General features: G+C 45.9%; 1 protein-coding gene across 2 annotated transcripts in view; it reads left to right on the top strand.

Annotated features, from left to right (window-relative positions):
• Positions 1–24,079, top strand: part of Col22a1 (collagen type XXII alpha 1 chain) — a 231,373-nt gene that overhangs the window by 8,964 nt on the left and 198,330 nt on the right. For both annotated transcript variants that reach the window (XM_036209012.1, XM_036209013.1), the window contains exons 3-4: positions 13,141–13,215; positions 20,683–20,794. In XM_036209012.1, coding sequence (XP_036064905.1) covers positions 13,141–13,215; positions 20,683–20,794 — 187 coding nt within the window. The remainder of the gene's footprint in view (positions 1–13,140; positions 13,216–20,682; positions 20,795–24,079) is intronic.

Here is a 24,079-nt window from a genome sequence, read left to right as displayed (position 1 = left end):
GGTCTGCATATGGAGCTGGCACACATTCGCCATCCAGTTTGCTGACACTAAGAGATCCTATTCCATACACACACCATCTACATCTCACATACATATCCCACATTCACACCTCACTTAGAATATTCACACTCCTTATCTGCATATGTGCACACACACACACACACACACACACACACACACACACACACACCTCTTACATTCCACATATGCATCTCAAACATACACACTGCACATCTGGGAATATACATGTGACCACAGAGAGACCCACCCATTTCTTCTCCCTGGGTGGATCCAGAGGCTGGAGAGAAATGGGCGGCAACTCAGCTGTGGGTTTGGAGTGCCACGTTGGGCCTGTGGCTTGGCACTGAGGACCACATGGGCCACAAGAGGCAGCTGGCCCAGGTCCCACCCTCTCTGAAGGTCACTGTGAGTTCCTTTCAGGGAAGTTTGGCACGGCCTTGCTGCCCATCAGAAACGGTAATCTAGCTAATTAACTCTGGTTGTAGGCCAGGAAATTTTATTAGGAAGTGACTGAATGGACGAAAAACTGAAAACCGCCCTTCATTTACTGTTAATGAATTAGCCTTTTAATATACGTGCTTAGGAAAGACTTCCCCTAGCTCTGCCTAGCCACATCCAAGCCTGCCTTCTCCATGTCCTTGGCCGACGCTTGTCCCTGCTCATACAGCTGGCATGGTCTGCCATCCAGTTATTGCTAAGCTAGAGGGGGCAGCTCTTTCTCATTTTCCAGAACAAAGGTGTCTTCTCTGGTGTCAGGAATGCACCCATCCTCTCTCCTTCCATTCCACATGACCATTTATTTTGCTTTCGTCCTTTGCTGGTTAGACTGTCTCATGATGTACTCGCATGTGCTTATGAATTTATTCCTGTGGGCTGTTTTACTTTTTTAAAGTTTTACATTTGGTTACCTAGTGTGGGAGGTCATGTAGAGGCCAGAGGACAATTTGTAAGGGTCAGATGTCTTCAACTGTGTGCAGCCTAGGTATCGAACTCAGGTAATTACGCTTGGCAGCAAGAGCCTTTGCTTGGCAAGCCATCTGTCCCTCCTGCAGGTGGCTTCTTAGCCAGGGTCAAAGTGCATGACCCAGTGTTAAGCAGATGCAGAGGAACATGCTGGCCAAATCATAGTACCTGGAACTGGTGGCTGGACTGGTTTCCCAGCTCCCTTCCCTCTCTCTGACCTATGTAACCTCCTTCTGTCTGCTGCTCAGGATGATGTCACATATTCCACCTTATAGAGGGTGCAGAGATCCAGTGAGTTCATTCCAGGGGGTGGCATTCTGGTAGCCCTGAGCAGGGGCTCTAAGTACATACATTAATACTTATTGTGAGTAAATAAAAATGGCTAGTTATATGTGTTCGAGTCTAGTGATATTGTGATCAAGTCAAGTATATTTTATTTCTCAACTTTTACGATCATCATCAAAGAAAACAACAGTAACACCGGGCACAATCCCAAGATCTTCTTTGTGAGTTTTGGGAAGGAACCGGCCCACAAAGGATGGGAAGGCCATTCTTGGTCCACTGTGGTGGGATGCCAGGGAAGGCATCCATGTGTAAATGTTTGATCTTTGGAATCCTGATGTGTCATCTACAGATGTCACCTCTAGGCAGTCTGACTGCTTTGTTGGAAGCAGCAAGCCGACTATGGTGGACGGGGTGACCTGCGAAGCCCACGGTAACATAGTCTTAAGTGATGGATCTGAAGTCATTGCCACCAGCTTCTCAGTGATCTTTACAGGATGTTTCTTGGGGCTTCCATTCCCTTGGGGCCCGAGTGTGACGTGTAGTTCTCATTGAAGGGATTCTTTTCTTTCATTCTGTGTTTCCATCAACATCATGATAATAAGCTAGTCACTCCATGTGCCAAATGCAGCTTCTCCTCTGCCTATCACTGCTCTGTGGAACCCATAGATTCCTAAAATATCCTTATACCCTCTCAGGCCTCAGAATGCCTCTGTGGGACTAAAAGATGATGTGAGCTAAGATATTCACTGTGCCCACATTTGCCATACCCAGCTATAGGGTCTGCGTCAGCCCTATCAGTCTGGTGCTGGTGCCATCCTGGTAAAGTGAGCTGTGTCCTCCCAGGTATGACAATCCCAGTTACTGGGGTCATGTCCTGTCAAAGCATTCCAGCCCATGGAGAGCTGACTGAATAACAAACCATGGTTTTACTTTTGAGGTAACTTACAGTGGCCACAGTAAACTGACATTGCACTAAGTATTTCTATATAAAAAGCGAACACACAGAATCTATATATAAATTAGCCTATGTATATAAATACACATCTATATAATTAAACTCATGGGCATTTTGCATTTTCCATACCCGCTCCCACCCTAAAATGTTTTTTAGCTCAACTGACAGAGAACAAATGGGGACAGGAGGTTACACAGGGTCTCAGGGATTTCCAGGAAATGTGGCTGACTAATTGCTATGCTCCTGATTCATGTTGTACTTGCTGGAAGACTGGAGACAACAGTAGTCCACACTGGATGGTTCCAGTGACTTATTTTACTGTAAAATGTGCCCATTTTGTTTTTGCCTTTTGAATTAACGTTGGCTTGGGTTTCATTGAATTTAATTACAACTGCAGGCATAAACACACACATTAGTTATACAGACACACAGGCAAGACATACAGATATACACATGTAGTCATAGGAACACACACACACACACACACACTCACACACACACACACACACACACTCATACACACTCACACACTCATGATGTCTACAAGAAACCATCCATGGAACACGGAAGTATGCTTAGGGTAGTGAAGACCTTTTCTCCTGGCCCCATATCCCGCAAGAGTCTTGTAAGTAGTTGTTCAGAAAAAATAACTTTATTAAAAATCTGTGTATACTTGTGACTCATATTTTCTTGAAACCTGAAATCAGCCTTACTTGATGTATGAGTGTGGCAACTCGCTGACAACATGCCTGCTTGTTGATTTACAAAGGGTTTTATGCACCACAATCTGACAAACACACGAGAGCTTGAAAGACCAGGGTGGTGGAAGGTAATGATGAGGTTCATGCTGTCACAGACAGTTAGGCATGCAGGGTCTTCTGACCCTCCACAGAGCAGGCTCTGCACAGCTTGCCCTGCTCAGCACCTACTTGTTATGTATATGCTATTGTGGAAGTTCTAGTTTAATTTCTGTTTCTGTGATAAAAACATGGACCAAAAAGCATGTGGCGGAGGAAAGGGTTTATTTGGCTTACACTTCCAGATCACAATCCATCACTGAGGGAAGTCAGGGCAGGAACTCAAAAGCAGGAACTCAGAGCAGGAACCACCAAGGAACACTGCTGGTGCTACCCACAGTAGGCTGAGTCCTCCTACATCAATTAATAATCAAGGTAGTCTCCCGTAGATGAACCCACTGGGCAACATCTCAATCAGGGTTTCTTCTCTAAGATGACTCTAGATTGTGTCTCAGATTAACAGTTAAGGCTAACCAGTACAGTGGATGTCATCTATGTCTTGGATTCCTTAAATCTGGGGAACAGGAGGTGAGTTCCAACCTAGGGTCAGGTTGGGAATGAAGAGAGCTATCTAAGGCCTAGAGGGGCCACATGGGTGAATGTTTGTCTTGTTGCAGAGCTGAGTGATTTTGTGTCCGACCTCTGCTCATTTGCTGGAACCAGGCTTAGCCTGACTTTGCTCCACACTGATGTAGAGACCTGGCCCCATCACGACAATATGATTTACAGACATAGTTTAAAGAAGGTCTTGGAAAATACATTTAACCTCTGAGCTTACCTGTGTTGTGGTGTGTGTGTGTGTGTGTGTGTGTGTGTGTCCATATGACTGCTAACTAGACAGGGCCTGGGCTTTGATCTTGAAACCTTGTGTATAGATTTAGATGCCTTTTGTATATTAATAACTCATGTCAAATGTAACCTGTCTTTGGAGGTGAGGTCTGGGTAACAGATCCTTTTCCCCAGACAATCATTGGCATTTAATCTGCCATCAAATCTACCAGACTGTTTTAAGTGAGAATAGATTCTGGCCACTCTTATCACCTCTACTCCAGCTGTTCTCGTTTTACTAATAAACTATCCCAATAAAAAGCAACTTGTGGGGAGAAAGGTCTGATTTCCACTCATGATTCCAGGTTACAATCAATAATTGAAGGGAAGACCCAGGGAGAGTTTGAGACAGCTGGTCATATCACACCCACTATCAAGAGCAGAGACAGAATGTAAACATACATACTCATTTTCTTGCTTACTTTCTCTTTTCATATAGTTCAGGACTCCTGCCTAGGGAATAGTGTCATCCACAGTGGGCTAGTTCTTCCCACATTAATTACCTTAATCACCCCATACTGTAGAGACCAACCATTGCTGCCACTTACCTGGCAACAGGGCAGCCTCTTTGGCTGATCGCTGTTTATATTCCTGCCCTGTCAAATCATGATATCCCTTCTTAAAGGACTGTTTGGCCTCATCTTCTGTCCTTATTTTTTCCTTGGTTGGCCATCTCCAAGCCATGGTGTGTGAATATTTTCCACTTCCAGACCCTTGCCTGCACTTCCGGTGAGTTCCTCTTCTCTTTTCTGCCTTCCTCTCCTTCCTTCCATGCTGTCTTGGTTGAGACATCTCTGGCTCTCCAGCTACCTGCTACCTCTCCAGTGTCTTACCCTTGCCCTAGTAACCTACTCATGACAGTTCATCTTCTTTGCTGGACATACCTCTTGTGGATAGAGAACTTGTCATTTGGCCCATTATTTTTGCTCATATCGGTGACAGATATACCCGGCATTAAAGATGTGGAATAAAGAAAACACTTTGCTTCTGAGTAGAGTGTCATCTCCTAGGCACTGAGGGGTGGTAGTCACTGCCTTGCTGACTGGAATGTGTTACCCGGGGCTGTCCTGAGCTCTACTGACCCCTACCCACGCCCCCACTGCGTTCTGCTATGCTTCTATTGCCTACCCATCTCAGGGAATCATAGTCACAGTCTCTGGTGACACCTACTGGTTCTGGGCCAAGGGACATTCCTGTGGAAGGAAATGAGCCTGTGCCCTGAAACACCGGAAACTTCAGATGATGAGTGTCCCTTTCAGACTTCCTTGGATGGCAACACTCCACAGTGAGCGCCACACTCACAGGGCGCTCCCTTCAGGAGCAGAAAGTCACCTGCTACCCAGCTTCTAACACACATGTCCTTGTCCTCCTGGGCAGAGGTCTCTTTATTGCCTGGCATTCCAAACCCTGCTTTGGGCTATAAGGGGCGATCCTTCTCCCCGACTTTTGCCACTTGTTCCAAGGTGGCTCTTGTTTCCCACGGCCACTGTCAAACTGTGCCCATCAGCCACAGCCCTTCGGCTGCTGGGGCTCTGCAGTTAACCTGCTTCGCCAGCCTCTTTCCTGGCTGTTCTCCATGACTTTCAGCTCAGGTGTCACTCAGAGGTCCAGTGCCCATCCTAGAAGCTCATTCATCGCTCTGTCATCACATAGGTGTATTTCCTCTGTAGGGAGGGCGATCTAGCTGGCCAGTTGGCTTGTTTGTGGTATTCTCTATAGCTTCCCTTAGCAGGTAGGCACCAATGGGGAGGGAGCACCTGACTGCAGTCACATGTTGCTTGTGTTCTCTCCACAAGCTGTAGCGACTGTGTTGGACACGTGGAAAGTATGTCCTGGCTGAAGGAATGAATACATGAATGAGTAGAACTTGTTAGATGCCAGATGTCATGCCCTGTCCTACTAGCCCTTTAAGGAGGCCCAGATGGAGGAGGATTTTGATCCTTCTAACTTTGGAAATAGACACATAAGTGTACCAGGCTTTGTGTGTGAGTGTGTGTGTGTGTGTGTGTGTGTGTGTGTGTGTGTGTGTGTGTTTTCGAGACAGGGTTTCTCTGTGTGGTTTTGGTGTCTGTCCTGGATCTTGTTCCATAGAACATGCTGGCCTCGAACTCACAGAGATCCGCCTGGCTCTGCCTCCTAAGTGCTGGGATTAAAGGCATGCGCCACCACCGCCTGGGTCCATTCCTCTTTTTGAGCCTAGATTTTCCTCCTGTTTATTCTCTCTGCATTCTAACCCTGCCTGTCCTTTCTCAGTCTAGCTACTGGCCATTCAGATCAATCAGGTGTCTCAGGCAGGCAAGATGAAACGGATGCAACACGTCTTTACATAATTAAACACACACCCTTACATCGTTGAACAAGAGCAGCATAAACAAAAGTAACACACCGTTACACTGTTAAAGTAATTCTCTTCAGCAAAAACACACGTAACACATCTTTGTCTCGTTAAAATAATACTCCACAGCACATAAGGGCTGGGCTGGGGCTTCCTATTCTCAGCCGTGGTGACCAGTTCTCCCAGCTTGCTCTGAGCGAGAGGTATGTGATTGGTGTAGGAGGAGAGATGGCTCTGCAGGACCCTGCCTTGGCATCATTTAATCTCTCTCTCCAGTCTGCAAATAGGACACTGCCTAGCTTGCCATCATGGAAGGGGCAACTGTGTCCTCTCCCTTCACCCTGCACCTGCTCTTTTCTGAGATGGTGGGAAACGGGAGGACAGGGGCAGTGTGACCAGTGAGTGTGGCCGGCTGTAGGTCTAGCAGGATTTTTTTCCCTAGTATTACTGTGTCTGCCACATACCCTAGCATAATGGCCCTGTGTTTACATAAATGTTCTCCAGAAGTTTAGCACCCTGATTGTACCTCTCCAATCCGGAGGTCCTGGGAGGTGTAGACCCGGCCAGAGGAGCCAGGGCCTCTGCAGAGGCAGCAGGTACTCATTTATATATATTGGCCTTGTCTCACTTAGTAGGGTTACTATTTCTGTGATGAAACACCACGACCAAAGAAACGTGGAGAGGAAAGGGTTTATTCAGATTATACTCCCACCGCATTGTTCACCACTGAAGGAAGTCAGGACAGGAACTCAAGCAGGGCAGGATCCTGGAGACAGAAGTTGATGCAGAAGCCATGGAGGGATGCTGTATGCTGGCTTGCTTCCATGGCTTTGCTTAGCCTGCTTTCTTATAGAACCAAGGGCCTCTAGCCCAGGGATGGGACCACCTACCATGGGCTGGGCCTTCCCCCATCAATCATTAATTAAGAAAACACCTGATAGCTGGATCTTATGGAGCACTTTTCTCAGTTGAGGTTCCCCCTTTTTCAGATAATTCTAGCTCATGTAAGTTGATATAAAACTAGTCAGGACAGGCCTTGGAAGAAAGATAGGACCAGGACCAGGGATCTCCAAAAGGTCCCAGAACAGGTTTCAGGGGTGAAACTGAGCATAAGAACACAGTGTGTGACCCCTGGGGGAGGGTTATCTTGTCATGTGATCAGCAATGGTCATTGGATGTGATTTGTGCATCTCCCCCTTTAACAACAGATTTGAGTGTAGATTACTGATAATTATGTGTTTCCTGCAGCTCTGTTCAGAGAGTTACATTAGGGCACATGTGTGACTTTGAGACAGTAGGTGTTGCTGGATTGCGGGTTGTTTTTCTTTTATCGCCAAAATGCTTTCCAAGGCAGGGATCAAACGGATAATGGTTAAAAGTGCACATGCTTAAGTTAGACTCCTTGAGCATGTGTCTATGTCTACCACTTACTGGCTGTGTGGTTCTGGATAAATGTCTTAATCTCTCTGAGCTTTGTCTTCCCCGTGCATGTAAGTAAATGAATCTTACCGGTGGTGCAGGGTTGGGGAAGATACCTCTGTAGGTCAGAACTGTTCAAAAGCCACAGGGTATTTCAGAAGGTAGCAAGCCATCTGGATGCTATACAGGCAGGCTTTGGAGGCAGACTAGAGTCTCTGGTCAGGTGACCCAGCCTCTAGAGAGGCCATAGCATGCTGAGGACAAGATATGGGAGACTGCTGAATTACCACCTGCTAGCAGTGTGAGCCTTGGGCAGTTCTTGCCTTCTGTATAGCCTTCTTTGTGCTTCTGTAATTAAGGGCATCCACTTCATAAAGCTGTAACGAGAATGTAATTAAATCTGTTAATGTATTTTACATGCTTCCCAACAGTGTCATCTGCACAGCAAGCCATCTCCATATGTCTTCTGGTCCTGGAGATAATTCTTTCCCCCAATTGAGTAGTGAAGAAACTCACAAACAGCCCACACAGCATGCCCAGTATTGAACTTAGACATATGGCCACCCCATCCCTGGGAAGCCATTAGGAATGGAATGCTTGTTAATGTTATCTCTGGAGTCATTGTACATGGTATACTGTCTGCTGCCTCTGTGAAGCAGGCGAGCATAGACGATCCTTTGCTGACACATCTGGAGCAGTGAAGGAATGGTCTATGTGTCTACAAGTGAGTTACCCCTCCCCTTCTCCCCCTTTTCCCTTGCCCACTTGGGACATCATCATGTCCCTGTGGTCAGCTGCACCCAGCAGCACCTTCCATGAGCTGATGAATGAGCAGCAATTGCTCTGTCTTATCCTTACCCAGCCACCGGCTGCATGCCTGGCCTCTGTTGTTCCTGCTGATATTTACCCCTATGACCTCTCATCTCCACTATAGGGATCTAGATTCAAGGTGGTGTTTAATTTGAATACAGGTGCCCCTCAGACCTTGTGAATTTCCCCAATTTTCTTAGATATCAGTTGTTGTGTTTGTGTAATAGGAACAAATTCTTCTGAGGATGATAGTGTGTTCAGTTCTGGGCCAGGCAATGGGCATGCAGTGGGCTCCTAACAATTGCCAATTTCCTCTTTTTCAAACTGGAAAAAACTTGGGTGAAAACCAAAGAGGGGTATGACTGTACATCCCACAGAGAGGTCAATCGGTGTGCCAACATAAAGTGCTGGATGTCAGAAACGTTCCCCATTCCATAATATGCAAAATAGACTCTTGGTCTGTATGGTAAACTGAGGCCAAGTAAGTTCAAGTGCTTTTCCAGAGAGACTGAAGTAGGTGTCTAGTGTTACCCCTCCTCTGACCAGCTCCTGGCATGATGAAGCCTGATCTGTGTACAGATGCAAGTGTACCAGCATTTTCCTGAGAAGCATGGGGCCCTTGTTCTAAACCTAAAATGCAGTGGATGGATATTGGTAGTCAGTGAACCGGTGCTGAGGGAGCGGGGACTTTGCAGTCATCTACTTCTGTTCTCAGGTTTGTAAGAAGGAAATGCAACCAGCCAAGAACACAGTAAGTAGATTTTTTGAATCCTTAGCTCTTGTCCCTGCTCTGGCTCCAGAACTCTTGCTCAAGTGGATCCTGGTAGTTACTGGATAAATCCATGTAATTGGGACAGTAATTGGGGCACTGCTCTGTCAGTGGCTTCTCTCCCAGGGGAATAATGCATTGGTTCCATAACCCATTACTACTTCTCAAATATCCAGAAACTCAAGCTTTCAAAGAGTTCTCTGCCCCAGCATCTTGGTGCAGGCCACAAGATGTGGGTTTTTGCAAGTTTGGATGCATTTGATTGCAAAGTGAAAAAACAAACAAACAAACAAACAAACAAAAAACTCAACTGTAGTGAAATAACCAATTACCAATTAGTCAGATTTTTTTTCCCTGTGGGCTGAAAATGCTGTCATTTCTGTAGCCAACAGAAGTAAATGGTGAGGGTTATGTTGATGACTAAAAGTGACTGTCACCCCCCCCTCCACCCCCCCACCCCCCCCCCCCCCCCGCCATCCCAGGAGCCTTGCAGCTTAGGATATCATCTCTTTGACTCATCAAAATCATGGTGAACAGGATATCTTGAAGTCTACCATCTACCAGTGAACATTTTCCTCCTAGTTCAAGGGTTTGTTTCTGTTTGGATTAAATCATGGGCCTGGGCTACACTTAGTGGAGACAGTGGGCATATACACTTGAACTGAGATCCAGCCACCGACTGGGGGCATACACGCCCAACAGTGACTTGAGTATTGTGCCACTAGCTCTGGAACTTGGTCTCTTTCTGGAGGGGGTCCTTCTCTGGGTAGGAATGAGTAGGAACATCACAGCCCACAAAGCAGCTGAAGGCAGTATGCTCTGTTACCCATTTCTGTGTCCTTTGAACAACGTGTGAGTTTGGGACAGATCTAGAGGTAGGTCAGTCTGTATTTCAGTTGAACAAATAGCGAATGTGGAAATAAACAGGCCAGGACTCAAGATGTAGAGGTATCTTTGTAAAAGGGAACTGGAAGATGGCTGAGCTGGGCTTGGGGTACCACACCTATTTCCCTAAAAGCAGGCCATATTAGCTACTTTTGTGTCACTGGGGCCTGACATGGGAAACAATTTCAGAAGGAAGTATTTATTTTAGTTCATGGTTTCAGAGGGTTTTAGTCCATCATAATGGGGAAGACACAGTGGAGTTTATGGCAATGAGTTTATGGCTATCCATGTCACAGCCATTAGGAAGGAGAGACAGCAATGGCGGTCAGGTATAACCTTCCAGGTTCCCCTCCCTGGTAGTCAGTCATTTATGCTAGGTGGGCTCATACACCAAAGTTGCCAGGACGCCTCAAAACAGTGCCACCAGTGGGGGAAATGGAGTTGAAAATGTGAGCCTATGGGGGGGGTGCCTGTCAGATTCAGCTATGACATGGATGACCCCCAAGGCCTCTAGCATTGTTGGGAAGCCTGGCTGGGGTGTTATTTAGTGAGCTATATGAGCTGACTTATCCAGATGGGCTATGAATTGCCATGTGAGCCTCTTGAATGGAGGAGGATTAGCAATGACATGCGCTGAGGGCCTTTGGCAATCTGTAGTTCTTTGGGAAATGATTCCTCAAAGCATTGTGAACAAGTCTGTCTCCCCCAACAAGATACCCAATCTTTCTGTGTCTGTGATCTCCAGATTGCCTCTTCCATCTGAGTCTTCAAACCAGGTCCTTCCTTCCCGTGGGTTATGCATAGATGTAACTCAGTGACACAGCCATCAGCCTCCAGGATTTTGCTCACCATCTAGGACAGAGCCATCTGGGTCAACTCCATTTACAGTGTAGACTCATTTCATTGACTGACCATCCCCAGCCTGTCTTTCTGGGAGGGTGCCAGAGTTAAAGCAATCATTCACCACCCCACAGCTGCAGCCTGTGTTGGGTGGGGCTGTCTAAATATTGCCCTATGCCTGATTCTTTCCTTAGATTTAGTCCTAGACAGACAGCCTGGTGCTGCTTCCAAAATAACACTTTCCCTGTGGTTTTCAGACTTGGTGGTGCCTTAGAGGGAATATGCATTAAAATACATCCTTGAAAGCAGGGCTCTCTTACCCATTCCCCCTCCTGTTGTGAGCTAAGGGTGCCCCAACAGTCCTGCACTCAAATGTTGATGTCCCCAAATAGGAAAAGTGATCAGTTACTGCACATAAAATTAATGGATGGTTAAAATGCCTGGTGATTAAAATAATAATACATAATAGCCAGATTGCTTCCTGGGCAGGGCTGGATCACAGGGAGGTGAGCAGGTGTCTTGGGGGCTCACCCTCTGACACACAATTCCCATTTGATGAATGGCTCACTGAGCTATCATTTTCATATATAGTTCATATAAATATTTCATATTTCATATCTCCTCAAATGGGTTTTCCTCAGCCTATATCTCCTTCGGTTCTCTTATCTGTGTGGCTCAATCTTATCATTTCTTAAAAATTATTAGTTCCTTGATAATTTGTACAATATGTTTTAAACATATTCACCACCACCCTGAACTCCTTCCAGATCCACCAGCCTTCCCCACCAAGCCAAATTTATGTGCTCCTTGAAAAAGAAAAAAAATAAAACACCTATCAAGTCCAATTTGTGCTACCCATATATTCTTGGATATATAACCTCTCACTGGAGCACAGTCATCTCTCCAGGGGATACCCTCTTAAGGAAAACTGACTCCATCTTTCCCTGCTGTCTGTTTCTAATAGTACCCCAGCTAGGGGTAGGACTTCATGCCCACTTCCCCTCTCCATGCTGGAGATTTGGTCTGGCTTGAACTCACACAGGTTTTGTGCATGTTGCCACTGCTCTGGGTTCATATAGTTAGCTGCCCTGCTGTGTCTAGAAAACACTGCTTCCTTGGAGTCATTCACCACCTCTGGATCCTAAAATCTTTCTTCTCTTTTGCAATGATCCCTGAGTCTTGGAGGAAGGGGTGCGATCTAGTTTTCCCATGTCTTCATCTCTGCATGTTAGCCAGTTGATGGCCTCTGTGTTAACTGCTCATTACTATAACTAGAAGCTTCTCTGATAAGAGTTGATAGATGTATTAATCTGTGGGTATTACTATAAGTCATTTAGAATCACGTTTAATACTATGTTCATTTAACAGAATAATAGTAATAGCTTCTCTCCCAGAGTCTGTGACCTGTTGATTCAGAAGTTTCTTAGACCAATAATAGTGCCAGGTATGGGTTTCATTTTGTGGAGTGGAATTAAAGCCAAACAGAACACAGTTGGTTACATAAAGAGGGGGTTCATGCCATTATTGCACCTCTGGACATGTCTTGCCAAAACAGTCATTATTGTAGCTTACAGGGTTCACAGCTTGGTAAGATTGGTGCTCCATTTTCTCCTCTGGTAGCATGCACGGTACTTTTCTGCACTATGAAAGTTAGCCAGTAGGAATGAAGCTTCCAGATCAGTGCCAGCTTGATATTTCCGTGTTCTATGATTCAAGTATCTTTAGCAATGAATATATATGTACATAGACACACAAGTTTTCAAGTGACTTTTTGAGAGGTCTTCAGTGTTATTTATCTATTCCTGTATTCCCTCTTCCTCTACCCTACCCTTTCATTTCCATATCAATTCAATCCCTCTTGTTTAATTAGTCTTTTAGCCTTTATACCACTGATCATTTCTGTATTTTGTTATTGTTCCTTTGAGAGGAATGTCCTGGGAAAACCTCACTGTTCTTGGGCAGGCAAGCAGATGCAACCATCCTGGTGTCTGTGAGTTCCTTGGAGGTGAGGACAAGGTTATGATCGTGACTTGCCTTAGTATATGGTATTTATAGAGTTGGTGCTTAACAACCATGCAGGTTCGTGGAAGAATTAAATAATACAGGGCCACCAGGCCCCTCTGTGTATTCTACCCCTTTACTGTAGGTAGAATAGGGCTTGTCGCTCTCACACTCTATGGGGATATAGTAGGCATGTTTTCTCATCTGTCTGTTTCCTCTTGCTTTTTTTCAGACGTGCTGTGCCCCAGTGTTCGGGTAGAAGGAGACCGCTTTAAACACACTAATGGAGGATCCAAGGAAATCACAGGTAAGAGAGACTCCAACACATAGGATTGCTTTCATATGCAGCTTGCAGATCTAAGGGTGCTCCCCCCCCCCCCGACTCTTCTATCATTCTCATCTGTCACCAATGTCCTGGTGGGATGGTTTGAACTGTGCAGGTGGCAGTAATCCCTCAACAGTGAGGAGAGAGCGTCTGTATACAGTTTTCCTTTTGGCAGGTTGGGGCCATCCTGAAAATTTCATGACAAAGAGTGTAGCAGGCATTGGTGTATCAGCAAGCAAATGGTGGCAAATTGAGCAGATGAATGAATAAATAGAGGTGCTTCAGAGAGAAGGGGGATTAGATCAGTGTCATAAACAGATGAGGAGCTCAGCAGGTGGGGAAACAGGCATGTGACTAAAGGCCTGGGGCAGAGAGAAGCATTCCAGGGCTGTGAAAAGACCATCTCCAACAATGCCTGGCAGAAGGGCCATGGCAGCTTGTGGAGTGTGGGGAGTTGATGGCCCCATTGCTCTGATTAGTTCTCCTGTGACCACAAGTCCTGCTTAGCACTTGGAGTGAGCATGTGGACTGTTGGCTTCTCCTCTGCTTTCCTCACCAAGGTCTGTCTCCTGGCTTGGTCTGTCTCCTGGCTCGGTCTGTCTCCTAGTTCCAGGTCCTTTTCTCTATCTTCCCTCCTCCATCATCCTCAGGTTCAATTTCTGCCTTGTGTGCATATCTCCCAGCCTGGGCAGCCAGCACCTGAGGTCAGGACTAGGTATGGTTCAGACACATCCAGTCCCAGGAAGTGTGCCCTGTCAGTGTGCCCCTGTGGACTGCATCAATGCATCATCTGTATCTTTAAGACTGAGGATTTCTCTAGTAGAAGGCCGGTATACCTGTGTGTTCAACAGGAAGAACATGCAGGGGAGCGGATGCTCCTGGAAACACCTCCCACCATGGTGGTGCAGAATCAGGCTGGTGCAAAGCTCTTCCGCGCAGCTCATAGGTCCACAGCAGACCCTGACTCTCAGTGTTTCCATGGAAGATCTAGTGTGGTAGCCTGAAGGCTTCAGGCCTTAGTCACCTTTGCTCCATCTTGACCATCAAGCAACTCCAGTTAAATGTCTGGGACTTTTGGAGGAAGCCACAGCAGACAGAGGTATCCATCTCTTCTTGCTGATGGGGCACAGAGTGGGTACTCAGGGGTGCGGTCTTTGTCTCAGCTGCTTTGTCCTACTGACATGATGAAGGTGACTTTTCCTGTTTCCCTTTGAAAACTCAGGTGCTTTGAAGTGAGCATGTCTGTAGCTGAGCTGCTCTGCCCAGAACGGGAAACCACTGCACAATTTGAATTGGACATGCCCACTCGGTGCCTCAGTGACCGCCCCCCCCCCCCCTCGACTCCCCCGTGATACTCTCAGACAATCCATTATCCATTCCCACAAAGGGAATGGGAATGTGCCTGCCCAGTTCTGCGCAGGACAGCTCCCTTTGAAGTCCCTTTTCAAAGTCTATTCTTACCTGGTTGCTTTGTCTACATTTGGCTTTGTGGAGCCACATGCCTGGGGGAACAGCATCTCCCAAGCAATTCATTATTCAGTGTGTATGCCCATGCTGGGAGTGTTCAAGACAGTGGTGACATTGATAGCAGCAGCAGCAGCCACACTTGCTGAGAGCCCATGCATTTCTTCATTTAACTAGCACAGCAGGGGAGAGGCACATTGTCCCCCGCACAGGTGGGGAATCTGAGGTTCAGAAGAGAGCTGCTCTTCTGGCATTTTACTCTATCTCAAGAACTCCCATCTGAAGGCATTACTATTATTACTTAAGTCCCTTGCAAGCACACGAGCTGTTTGAAGACAGGACCTGTCTCTGTCTTCCCATCCTGGGTCCTTGGGATATATGGAGTGGTACCTCTGGCATGTAGAAGATGTATTTTGAGTGGGTGGATGGATGGATGGATGGATGGATGGATGGATGGATGGATGGATGGGCAGATGGATGGATGGATGGATGGATGAATGGGTAGATGGATGGATGGATGGATGAATGGGTAGATGGATGGATAGATGGATGGATGGATGAGCGGAATGAGAGAAAAGAAGCTTAAATTTAAGTGTGAAAATGTGAAGGAGTGGAAGGAGATTGGATGAGTGTCTAAAAGATAAAAAGATAACTATGCTGAAGAGATGATAAGGGTGGTGGGCGAGAGGAGAGAACAGGACAGAAGACAGCGAAACAAAAGAATCTAGCACAGGATCTGTCAATCAGTTGAGTCCACAGATTTTTTTTTTTTTTTTTTTTTTTTGGGTCCGGTAGACTAAAGAGTAGTACAGTTTTGCTTTTCTGTTTCTTTTTTTAAGATTTATTTATTTATTATGTATACAGTGTTCTGTCTGCATGTTTGTCTGCAAGGCCAGAAGAGGGCAACAGATCTCATTATAGATAGTTATGAGCCACTATTTAGTTGCTGGGAATTGAACGCAGGACCTGTGGAAGAGCAGCCAGTGCTCTTAACTGCTGAGCCCTCTCTCCAGCCCCTCTTTTCTGTTTCTTGCTGAGGGATTCAGAAGGTGTGATGTGTGTATACATGTACCTTCACGTGCTTGTGTGTGTGTGCATGCTGTCTCGTGCCTGTATGTGTGTGCTTATTTTTGTGACTATGCAGACCTTTGAACATGGGCTCTAATCTGTCGTATATGGGGAGGAACCCTCTGATGAACGCTTTGGGTGCTTGGCCAGTTGTGAGATTCTCTGTTATGAATCCTCTTGCATCCATTCACAGCCAGTGAAGTCCTGGCACCTTCCCTGGCCTCTCTGGGGCTCCCAGGAGATGAGTCTTAGTGCAGGGTGGGAGTATGGGGGGACATCTACACACACAGGCATCTGCTGTGTGTGCATAGATACCCTGCTTCCTCTGCAATGTGATTTAATAGGTATGGGGCTTGAGAAAGTGTCCCAGCTACGTTGCAGATAAAGAGGGTGTTATAGATTATCCAGCTTGTCAATTTTATCGTAATTGAGACATTAGAGAAGCTTTCTTCATTTTGAAAAATAAATGCAGCTCTGAAAGACCTTATCGTCAGGCATTCCCTTAAATAACTGTCTCCTTTTAGGGCTCATTTGGCCTGGGAAAGTGAGGATGAAAATAAGAATAGACAGGAAGTATTGGGACATATATCTTAGACTAGCCTGCTGCCTGCCAGCCAGGTGGCTGCAGATCAAATTTCTGTTTTCTCTGAAACTCAGTTTCCCCATCTGGACAAGAGATCTGAAGAATGTCTATGATTGCCCTCAGTTCTAATACCTTCTCTGCCAGTGCTTGGTCACTGAAAGTGCCATACAACTTTCCTGAGCAGTGGCCCAGGTCTCCCTCCATGTGGTCAACTGAGTGGTAGTGAGGTACTGCTCAGCCTTGGAAACTTTGCATTCAAGGACTGCTGCTTCATCTCAGGATGTCTGTCCTCACAGTCACCTTACCACCGAAAGCTTTCCAGTTTCCTCCCAGCCCTGACTTATTTCAGTAAATCAGTGCCTGTTAGGTTTCAAACCTCTTTCTCTCTCTCTCTCTCTCTCTCTCTCTCTCTCTCTCTCTCTCTCCTTACTTACTTACTTACTTACTTACTTACTTACTTACTTATTTACTTACTTACTTACTTACTTACTTACTTACTTACTTACTTACTTACTTATTTATTTACATTCAGTCCCTGGTTCTATCCCAGAAAGAAACATGACTGCTCCTAGGTATGATGGAGGAGATTTATTATAGATATATGGGAGAGCCTAGCCAGAAGCAAGGACCTCTGGGAGAGTCCAGATTGTACATGAACTGTGCCATGTGAGGAGATGGCAGGGGAAGGGGGGAAGAGAGAGAGGGGAGCCAGGTGCAGCAGCCTGGAGGCTCAAAGGTACAAAGAGAGCCAAGGGTAACCAAAATGTCTGGATTTTATAGGGAAGAGAAGCCCAGCCTACTGGGCTGGAGAGTTTAAGGTAGGGGGCTGGGGATGCAAGCCTTAGGGCCCTGTAACTGAGGGATGCTGGGAGAATCTGGAGGCCAGGTCTGCTTTGATATGTTAAGTAGGCACCTCAGCTATTTGTCCCGGATTTGAAGCCTAATAGTAGCATTTGTTATCACCTAGTTAAATGCTTGCTGTTTGAAGTTTTTGAATGAAATGGGCCCAGTTTAAATAAACAAAACCAAAAACAAAATAGCCGATTCGTGGATAAAAAGGGAAAATTGTATTCCACACTGCCTAGGCCGTCTCTGGGAAAGCAGAGAGAAGGGATGGGGTGGGTGTGGGGGTGCTTTTCCAGGGTTTTAAGGGAGCAGGTACCTGGGAGGAGGGGAGCCTGTAACCTGGGGGCAGGACTTTGAAGTGTATAACAGGTGCTTGTGAGTAGGGATTGAAGGAGTTTAGATGCTAGCATAGACCTTGATATGCTAATAGTCACCACAGGCATATGTTAATGGAAGGACCAGAGGTCCTTTTTGCCAGAGATAAGGAGAATGCTTCCTTTAAGTAGGTAGGGACTGTTTTTTCTCTAGTCCCTGAGGGGCATGCTGGGTACTTCTTCCCATAGATGAATTCAGATTATAGTCACTAGAACAGCCAGTTCCTACTCCAAGTAGACTGAGGAGTGAGTGCATCACCCCCTGGCCACTCGAAATGCAGAAGAGCTTACCTCCCTCAGTTCCTTGCCATTAGCTTTCCTGCAGCTCATGGATTTCTTAGGGACTCCTCCTTGCTGGGGGAGGTGGCTGCTCTGTGCTCTCTGCCTTGGTCATTTCTTGGAGCCTGGTCCTGCCTAGTCAGGGGGATAGTGGTGGTACTGTTTCTGAGGTTCAAGACCCCTGTGTCAGGGAACTCGTAGGAGTACACAATGCTACAGATTATCTCCTTAGACTCCAGAGAGAGCTCTTGGTATCCTCTTGAGTGATTACTGGGCTCCAGCTACCTTCAAGAACCTTACGACATTATCAGATTGAAATGTCATCTCAGACCAATAAGATATTGTCCCCCTTCTTTTTATATTTAAGGAAACAGGCTCAACAGAGTTAGATTGCTTCTTCAGAGTCTATGTGGGCAGAGGGTGTAATGATATGGCAGGCGGGAGGCCCTGGCTAGCCGGGCCAAGGTGTCCCCTGGGCGCAGGGAAACATGTTGGGCCAATGGAGAGGGTGTCACACTGCAGCATGTGAACAGTCATTCACACCCAGGCACTGCATCTACAGGAAATGAGTTTATTATAATAGAAAGATAGAAAGGAAAGAGTGGTGGTGGGAAAGGGAGCCAGGGTATACCCCTCATGGAGGGGAGGGGGGGGAGGGGAGGGGGGAAAGGGAGGGGGGAATGGGAGGGGGAGGGGCCTCAGAGAAAGAGCAAAATGGGAGAGAAGTTTTCTTCTTAAATGGAATGTAAAGTGGCATCAGGAGATGCCTGAAGGGTCCCCAAGGGGCGGGTCAGAATACTAACAGAGGGTGCTTTGGCTTCATTAAACACAGTAAATGCTGGTAGCAATCCTTCCCTTAACTTGGCGCACAGGGGAGTGATTCATTCTACCCTGTCAGCTTGTCTCTCCAGCTGTGCTCACTGAGCTGAGGACTCCTTTGCTGCATGTACCCTGGACATTTGAATTCACTGTTACACAGGAAGCACAGTGGAAGGCAAGCTACACCATGATACATACATGCTAAATACTTATAGGCATGAAAAGTATGTAAGGTGACCAATTTCAACCTCCACGCAGCTTATAGAGTGGGGGGAACTGATGTCTAGAGAGAAAGGGAGTCAATCATTTTCCCAGGAGACCCGTGTTGGGAAGACCCACCTGCTAGTTTTCGTCAGAGCTTATTATGGGATAGGAAGTGCTCACACTGTCACCCAGGGCTAAGGGTTATGCAGAACATCTAATATTTAAGCAGCATTTGGTATGGTCTTCCATGCTTTTTCAGTTAAAGCTCAAAGTGAGGCATACAGTGCCATGGGCTCCCACGTCCAAATTCCATCACGCTTTCAGCCTCTAGAACAGGTGTTGCTCTCTGGAGGCTTGATGGGCCTAGGCTGCAGGGCTTTCCAACTCTCCATATCGGCCCAGGCATCTTGGGTGGAGCATCTTTCTATGGAAGGATGCACTTCGGGTGGTGGTGAGGATTGCTACTGAATGGTAGCACACTCAGGGTCCCGTGTCATGGTGTCATAGTTGGAACAGACTCATCTGCTGGGCATCTAGGCATCTTCGCTGTCCTCTGAGCAACAACCAGAGACCTCTGCTGGTCATAAAAAGTGCCAGATTCCCATAAATATGTGTCTGAGAAGGATTAAACTTCCATCTTCGTGCTCACTACTCCCCCAGTTTAAAGCCCCCGGCCATGACAATTCTTTTACTTTGTGCGGACACAAATGGCTCTCAGTCGTCTTTTAAGGGAAGTCAAGGCAAGCTGAAATACTCACCGTTGACTAATGCACACACTGCAAAGGCAGTTGGCTTATGTCTCTCTCATGTTTCTCTCTTTAAAATCACGAGGTTCCAAAGGCCCAGTCAGCAATCCCAGCAAGATCCGAGGGAAAGGCAACCGTGCGGCTGCAGGAAGGAAAGCCTTAAGTTGTGGACGGTCCTAAAGCAGCGGTTCTCATGACCTCTTTGGCAAATTTCCATCTCCAAAAGTATTTACATTACAATTCACAACAGTAGCAAAATTACAGTTATGAAATAGCAGTGAAAATAATTTTAAGGTTGGGCTCACCATGACATGGAGGAACTGTTAAGAAGGTTGAGAACCTATATCCTAAAGGATCCCCATGTACATTTTCGCTTCTGGAACACAGAAGTCCCCACAGTAGGGGAAACCAAAACACCTTCATTTGTCTTGTTGTACTTAACCACTATCCAGAATGCTCTTGGTTCTCACATTCCAGTGTGGTGGCCAGTGTCTGCATTCCCCAGTGCCTTATCCTGGCACTGGACTTGAGGCTTAGCTGCTCTGGTCTTCCCAATATGTGTTCTTAGATATCTAAGTCCCCACCCCTTGAGACAGGGTGGGTAGGCTGCCTTGGAAGAGAATGAACTAGCTGTTTGTGGTGATTTGAAAGAAAATGACCCCTAAAGGAAGTGTCACTATTAGGAGGTGTGGCTTTGTTAGAGTAGATCCAGCCTTGGTAGAGGAAGTATGTCACTGTGGAGGTGGGCTTTGAGGTCTCATATATGCTCAAGCCCTACTCAGTGTCTCAGACCACTTCCTGTTGCCTGAAAGTCAAGATGTAAGAACTATCAGCTTCTTCTCTAGCACCATGTCTACCTGTGTGCTGCTTTGCTTCCTGCCATGATGATAATGGACTAAAGCTCTGAACTGTAAATGAGACGACACAATTAACTGTTTTCCTTTACAAGAGCTGCTGTGGTCATGATGTCTCTTCACAGCAATAGAAACCCTAATTAAGACAGTGTTCATGTGTCTCTCATACTCTTCCTCTGCTAAACTCACTCCCAACTCTTCTGTCTGCACAGGTTTTGACCTGATGGATTTGTTCAGTGTGAAGGAAATCTTGGGGAAGAGAGAAAATGGAGCACAGAGTTCCTATGTACGGATGGGTTCCTTCCCTGTGGTGCAGAGAACTGAGTGAGTGGTCCTTTCTCCTTCCAGAACATCTGCATGCTCTGGGGGGCAGGGTGCAGCCAGCCACAGCTGCTCACTCAGCACTGAGCTGAGCTGAAACACACTTGGTAGAGTGCCTGGTTAAGGTGACACAACTTAGCTTGTTCTTTGCAGTTCCATGCTCATTGTGCTAATGATTTTCTCTTCATTTTGTGCTCATCTGTTCATTTGACATTAATCATCCATTTATGGATGCAATTTTCTTTTCTTTTTTCTTTTTTTTTTTTTTTTTGAACTGAGGATTGAACCCAGGGCCTTGCACTTGCTAGGCAAGTGCTCTGCCACTGAGCTAAATCCCCAACCCCCAATTTTCTTTCAGCTCATTAAAGAACAACCATTTTATGTTTATAGCCACATATTACCTCCTATGGACCAGCCGTGGCCACACCTAGCAGGTGTCTATCTCCTAGAATCATGTAATGTTTTTTGTCAGTGAAGATCCAGTTCCCATGTTGACTGGGTGCCTTGTTTATACATTACAAAATGCCTTCTTTTTCTTCTGTTTCCACCTGCTATGAGTATCCCTGCTTTGTAATGTTGAGAAGCTATGTTGCCTGTATTTGTCCAGTGTCTGATCCTGCTGTGTATCCAGTGATGGCCTAAACATGATCCCACAATGAGTGCTCTATGCTCACTAGAGATAGACAGATGGTTTGAAAACTAGGATGGTCTTGCATCATGAGATCCCTACTCCATCTTGTAACTCCTTAATTGCCTTTATGGTTTCTTACACTCAGAGGCCAAAAAGGGCAGACTGGCATTTGGAATCACCTTAAGTGTCTCATAGTTTGACCCAAGCCTCCTTTGTTGCATGCTGTGTGTTTAGAGAATTCCAGGCACTTCCTTATACTGCCAGGCCTTTGCTGTGTCTCTCTCTCTAGCCTGGGTAGCTGCTCTGCTCCTCCTTCGAGTATAGTTCAACTGCCGGGCTTTAGCTGCTACTCTTGGGAAACCTCTACCCTAAGACAAACCTTCCCTCACAGCACACTCCTGCATTGATTGAGCATGGTGAATATGAGTCCATTGAATCAAACTATGCAGTTGGTCCTTGGCAAAACTGTCTTTGCTGCTTCGTTAGAGTTCCATCACTGAGCTAATCACTGCCTATAGCATTGGTGACTCTCTCCTGACAGCACAAATTCAACCACAGTGAGAGAAGTCAGATTTCAGCTACCCGTGGTGAGCCATGAACACAGACTGGAACACAGCATTGAGTTCACTCAGCATTCTCCGAGAGCCAACTCTGCATTAGACAGTAGCATCATCTCACCCATGGCTCTGAACCTGCATTCCCTGAGAGTAAAGGAGAACGAGGCACATGACTCCCCTCTGAGCTCCATCTTTTCACCTGTGGAACAGAGACTGCACTCTGACCTCCTAGGTACTGAGCATCTTCTTCTGCAATGGTGCAGAGATGCTTGGGGTGATGTGAATCACCTGATCCCAGGCTCTTTTAGGGAAATGCAAAGATAGTCAGGCTCCAAACTCCACTCATACTTCATGCTTTCTTATGAATTCACCAGCAACGCTACTCAGAAACAGAAAAGCATCATATGTAATTTAACCATAGAAGAAAATTTAATGAAGAACAAAAGGGAGAATGTTACACAAATGTGGCAGATGCCTCACAGAGGACCCTTCCCATTGCCAGAGATGTCTTGTTCTCCTGGGACACCTGTCAATCAGCAGAACATCTTTAGAGAACTAGAGGACTGGGCACAGCTTCTGAGATTAGCCCTGTGACACTGGCATTTTCCTGAGTGGGGATTACTGTGTGTGTTCCATTTCATACAGCATAGCTTCACAACTCAGACATCTCAAGAAAGGATAGTTTCCCTTCACTTTCTAATCCTTTGAAATGTATTCATCTTAATAAAGATACATGATTTCATTTGCAAGTTAATTTTATTCATAATGCAAAAAGATGTCACTTTCAACATTACTCATTTCTTTAACATGTCAAGGGCATTTTTACACCTCTTCCTTCATTTGATTCTCGCTGTAATAACATGAGGTGAGCAGGGCAGGCATTACTCTCATTTATCTGGTACAACATGTGAGACTCTAAGGAAGGCAGTCACTTGTTAAAATCTCACTGATAACAGGAAACAGAAGCTGGTCTCCTGGTCAGATACTTGAAGTCCAAAGCCTTGTCCTTTTCACTATAATTTCATACCTGCTACATTATTTATGAAAAGAATCATTCATTGGATATCTCACCCTTGATTAAACAGATTCCTCCACCCCAGACTATATGTGTGTATATATATATATATATATATATATATATATATATATATATATATATATGCATTGCTCTGACTTTGCCTGTCTGTTTCTCTCTCTCTGTGTATGTGTGTGTGCATGCTCACACATATCACACACACACACACACACACCCCTTTTGTTTGGATGCACTCGCTTGCATATGTCTGTTGAGATAATTTAAAATAATAAGAGTAAAGTGTGTTTAGAAAGAAAACAATAGACAGATTTATGAATGAAATGAACAAAAAAGTAAAGTGTCTTAGGTGGTGACATCTTGTCTCTTTCTACATGCTTGGTGGTTAAAGGACTGCCTGACTCCCAAGGGAAGCCTAGGTGCTGAAGGTGACAGGCTCTTTGCCCCCTGTTTCTATATGATCCTCAGTGATGTTGTAGTCCAGAGAGATGATATTGAACACCTGGGTCACCTCTCAGCCTGCATCTGTCAGAGGAGAGTCAGTGAGGACCCAGTCTAAGCTCAGGAGTTCTGTAGCTACATGATGGATCCCTGAGCATCTGCAAATCTAAGAACCAGGAACCCAGATGCCTTCCCACTTCCTTTCCTGGATGTCTGGCCAGACAGCCTCCATCTCCTCCAGCAGCAAAATCCATGCTATGTGTGTTCCCAGAGGCAGTCTTCCACCCCCAGGGTAGACTTTGGCTCCTTCCTGGCCAAATTCTACAGAGGGAAAGAACAGTTGGCTCGTGGTTAAGAGAAAAACTATGGGGAGACCAGACCCTCTGGGTGTGAACTCTGTCTGCTAAATCTCCTTGAATTAACCCCAAAGAGTCCAGGGGTCCTGACCGACAATGCAAAGATGAAAACACTCCTTCCCAAGTTCTTTCCAGGGTGGAGTGAAATGAAGTCCTCCTTATATTAGGTTTCTCAAAGTACTCATTTTAAAATCAAGTCTTAGATTATTTTATTAAGAACATGTATGCAATTTATTGAAGAAACCTTATAAAAGTTGGCTGAACTTTGTT

Source organism: Onychomys torridus, chromosome 16, assembly GCF_903995425.1.
Source record: "Onychomys torridus chromosome 16, mOncTor1.1, whole genome shotgun sequence".
Lineage (NCBI taxonomy): Eukaryota > Metazoa > Chordata > Mammalia > Rodentia > Cricetidae > Onychomys > Onychomys torridus.
Note: the sequence above shows the minus strand (reverse complement) of the source record. Positions and strands in the feature narration are given on the sequence as shown.